The 4,380-nt window shown below is 58.0% G+C and overlaps 1 protein-coding gene across 1 annotated transcript in view; it reads left to right on the top strand.

The window, feature by feature from the left end:
* The first annotated feature begins 242 nt into the window (after nucleotides 1-242).
* Nucleotides 243-4,380, top strand: part of pcdh7b (protocadherin 7b) — a 124,322-nt gene continuing 120,184 nt past the window's right edge. The window contains exon 1 of the mRNA XM_019858506.1: nucleotides 243-3,999. Within this exon, the coding sequence (XP_019714065.1) occupies nucleotides 934-3,999 (3,066 nt within the window). The 5' untranslated portion in view covers nucleotides 243-933. The remainder of the gene's footprint in view (nucleotides 4,000-4,380) is intronic.

Here is a 4,380-nt window from a genome sequence, read left to right as displayed (position 1 = left end):
TGCAGCCTGCCCCGGTACTTTACTGCGTCCTAATTACGAACGAATACAATATGTGACACTGTCCAGTCAAGACAGCATCACACTCTCCGGGTCGGGACGCCTGGCTCAAGCGCGTGCTTGTTTACGCACGCTATTGGGGAGGTGGGGGTGAGTGAAGTAGAGAGAGCGAGAGAGAGAGAGAGAGAGAGAGAGAGAGAGAGAGAGAGAGAGAGAGAGAGAGAGAGGGGAGGGAGTTGGGGGGGGGGGATATCATTTGCGCGTCCCTCTCCGGTTGCTGCAGAGAGAGGCTGCCGACACACGTCTGCAGGCAAGTGGTCAGGTCGCTGCATTCGCTAAGGAATCGAATCACCCCCACCCCACACCCCGCAAAAAAAAAAAAGTCACAAGGGATTTACATCTATTTTGCTGCTTTTCCTACCACTCCTGTCATTCTTTTTTTTGGAGTGGATCTGCGTCGCACCGGGAAGCAACTAAGTGACTTGCAGGATGAGAACAGCCTGAGCAAGGTGGCTTGTTTTTTTTTTTTTGTTTTTTTTTTGTGTGTGTGTATTTTTTCCCCTCCCGCCACACTTTTCAGTGACTCGAGTGGACATTTCGCAGCGCAGAGGAATACCGCCCACAAAAGAGAAGAGATCCCGCGCAGAAAAACGTGAGTGACAATGAGAACAGCACGCGCTTCGTGTTGCCCCGACTGGCGCCTTTTACGCGCGTGAAAATTCACTGGTGCACCGAGCCTTTTTTTTTTTTTTTTTTTTTTTTAAGCACCGCTGAGGCGTCATTGAAATTCATAGAGAAGGAGAGAGGGGAAAAAACTTGCTGCCTTCCACTGCAGTAGGGGTGATGTAGAAGAAGTATCGTTCTATTCTCACATCCAGACGATCACAGTGTTTTGTTTTTTTTTTTTTTTGTGGTGGACACTTTGACAAGGGAGCAATGAGGACTACTGGTGCAGTGGACTATTTATACTACTGCATGCTTATCCTGCAGTTTGTGCATCAGCCTGCCGCCAAGCAGGTGCTCCGGTACCGCCTCGCCGAGGAGGGACCGCCGGACGTGCGGGTGGGCAACGTGGCCGCCGACCTGGGCATCGTGGCGGGCTCCGGCGAGGTGACGTTCACGCTCGAGTCCGGCTCGGATTTTTTCAAGATCGACAACATCACGGGCGAGCTCACCACCAACGAGAGACGGATCGACCGCGAGAAATTACAACAGTGCCAGATGATATTCGACGAGAACGAGTGCTTCATCGATTTCGAGGTGTCCGTCATCGGACCGGCCCAGAGTTGGGTTGACCTCTTTGAGGGAAAGGTCATCATCTCCGATATCAACGACAACACTCCATCTTTCCCCTCGCCTGTGCTGACGCTGTCCGTGGAGGAAAACAGACCCATCGGAACCCTCTATCTGCTGCCCACCGCCACGGACCGAGATTTCGGCCGCAACGGGATCGAGAGGTACGAGCTCATCCAGGACGGCGGCGAGAACTCCCGGCGCTCGGGAGACGCGTACTCGGGCAAGAGGAGATTTGAGGAGGGCGCGAGCAGGAGCAGCGTTTTCGAGCTGCAAGTGGCCGACACCACCGACGGCGAGAAGCAGCCCCAGCTTATCATTAAAGGGGCGCTCGATAGGGAGCAGAGAGACTCCTATGAGCTCACGCTGCGCGTGAGGGACGGCGGCGATCCCCCGCGTTCCTCCCAGGCCATCCTGAGGGTGATGATCACCGACGTGAACGACAACAGCCCTCGCTTCGAGAAGAGCGTGTACGAGGCCGACTTGCTGGAGAACAGCTCCCCCGGCGCCCCCATCCTGCAGCTCAAAGCGGCCGACGCGGACGTGGGGGTCAACGGTCAGATCGAGTACGTGTTCGGGGCGGCCACGGAGTCCGTGCGGAGGCTGCTGCGGCTGGACGAGAGCACGGGGTGGCTGAGCGTGCTGCACCGCATCGACCGCGAAGAAGTCAGCCAGCTGAGGTTCACGGTGATGGCCCGCGATCGAGGTCAGCCGCCCAAAGTGGACAAGGCCACCGTGGTGTTGAACATCAAGGACGAGAACGACAACGTCCCCGCCATCGAGATACGGAAAATCGGACGCATTTTCCTGAAGGACGGCGTCGCCAACGTGGCCGAGGACGTGGTGGTGGACACGCCCATCGCCCTGGTGCAGGTGTCAGATCGCGACCAGGGCGAGAACGGCATGGTGACCTGCACGGTGGTGGGCGACGTGCCCTTCCAGCTCAAGCCGGCCAGCGAGATGGAGGGCGAGCAGAACAAAAAGAAATACTTCCTCCACACGTCGGCGCCGCTGGACTACGAAGCCACGCAGGAGTACAACGTGGTCATCGTGGCGGTGGACTCCGGCAGCCCCAGCCTGGCGAGTAACAACTCGCTTCTCGTCAAAGTGGGCGACACCAACGACAACGCGCCCGTCTTTAACCTCAACGTCGCGGAGGTGTCGTTCTCGGAAAACAACGCCCCCGGCGAGAGGGTGATGACGGTGGCCGCCAGCGACGCGGACAGCGGGAAGAACGCCGAAATCAGCTACTCCCTCGACCCGTCCGTCAACGGGATCTTCTCCGTCGACGCGGACAGCGGCGACGTCCGAGTCAACGCCATCCTGGACCGGGAGCAAACGGAGCGCTACGAATTTAAAGTGCTGGCCAAAGACAAAGGCGTCAACACCTTGCAGGGCTCCGCCACAGTCGTCGTCCTGGTGGCGGACAAAAACGACAACGAGCCAAAGTTCATGCAAGACGTCTTCACCTTCTACGTCAAAGAGAACCTGGAGCCCAACAGCCCCGTTGGCATGGTGACGGTCATCGATGCCGACAAAGGGCAAAACGCCGAAATGAGTCTCTTTATCGAGGAGGAGGAAGAGATCTTTTCAATCGAGAACGACACGGGCACCATTTTCTCCACGCTGTCGTTTGACAGAGAGCAGAAAACCACGTACACCTTCCGCGTGAAGGCGGTGGACGGGGGCGACCCGCCTCGGTCGGCCACCGCCACCGTCTCGCTGTTCGTCATGGACGACAACGACAACGCGCCCGGCGTCACCTTCCCCATCAACAGCTCCTACACCCTCCTGCCCCCCTCCAGCAACATCCGAACCGTGGTGAGGACCGTCATCGCCACCGACACCGACACGGGCGTCAACGCCGACCTCAACTACAGTCTGGTCGGCGGGAACCCCTTCAGGCTTTTCGAGATCGACGGGGCCACCGGTGTGATTTCGCTGGTGGCGAAGCTGGAGCAGAAGCACTACGGACTGCACCGGCTGGTGGTGCGGGTCAACGACAGCGGGCAGCCCTCCCAGAGCACCACCACGCTGGTCCACGTCTACGTCAACGAGACCATCTCCAATTCCAGCGTGGTGGAGGCGCAGGTGGCCAAGAGCCTGAGCACGTCCCTCAACACCAACATCGCCGGCGACCCCGACTACGACTTGAGCAAGCAGCGGCTGAGCATCGTCATCGGCGTGGTCTCGGGAATCATGACGGTCATCCTCATCATCCTGGTGGTGGTCATGGCCCGCTACTGCCGCCCCAAGAACAAGAACGGCTACGAGGCCGGCAAGAAGGACCACGAAGACTTCTTCACGCCGCAGCAACACGACAAGTCCAAGAAGCCCAAGAAAGACAAGCGCAAGCAGAAGTCCAAGCAGCCCCTCTACAGCAGCATCGTCACCGTGGAGGCCTCCAAACCCAACGGCCAGCGCTACGACGGCGTCAACGAGAAGCTGTCCGACAGCCCCGGCATGGGCCGCTACCGATCGGTCAACGGAGGCCCCGGCAGCCCGGATCTGGCCCGCCACTACAAGTCCAGCTCGCCGCTGCCCACCGTCCAGCTCCACCCGCAGTCGCCCACGGCCGGCAAAAAGCACCAGGCGGTCCAGGACCTGCCCCCGGCCAACACCTTCGTCGGCACCGGGGATAACATTTCGCTGGGATCGGACCACTGCTCCGACTACAGCGGTCAGACCATCAACAAGTACAACAAGCAGGTAAGAGGACGCGTCTCCGTTTCGCTCGGCTTTTCCCTCCGCCGCTCGGAAATGCGCTCTGTTTCCGAGTCTCGGCGTTTTGTCTGGCGTAATGCGTTCTGACAGGGCTGGTCTCAGTAGTCGTGTTGCCTTTATGCTGCTAATGTGTGTCAAGTTAGCGGTATTGATCTGTTTTGGTTTGGAGTGCCATTCACATGCAATATTGAAAGGGACCGTAATGGTTTCGATGAGCTCATCGGAGGGGTGGCGCGAACGGTCGGGCCGAGGCCCTATACTCGTTTTTTTTTTTTTTTTAACCTTTTTTTTTTTTTCATTTGCTGCTAATGTGTCTTGAGGGCTGCAGACAGCTCGCATAAGGGTTTGGTTTGCGGTTAATTTATC

This window comes from Hippocampus comes, unplaced genomic scaffold, assembly GCF_001891065.2.
Source record: "Hippocampus comes isolate QL1 unplaced genomic scaffold, H_comes_QL1_v1.1 scaffold48, whole genome shotgun sequence".
Taxonomy (NCBI): Eukaryota; Metazoa; Chordata; class Actinopteri; order Syngnathiformes; family Syngnathidae; genus Hippocampus; species Hippocampus comes.
Note: the sequence above shows the minus strand (reverse complement) of the source record. Positions and strands in the feature narration are given on the sequence as shown.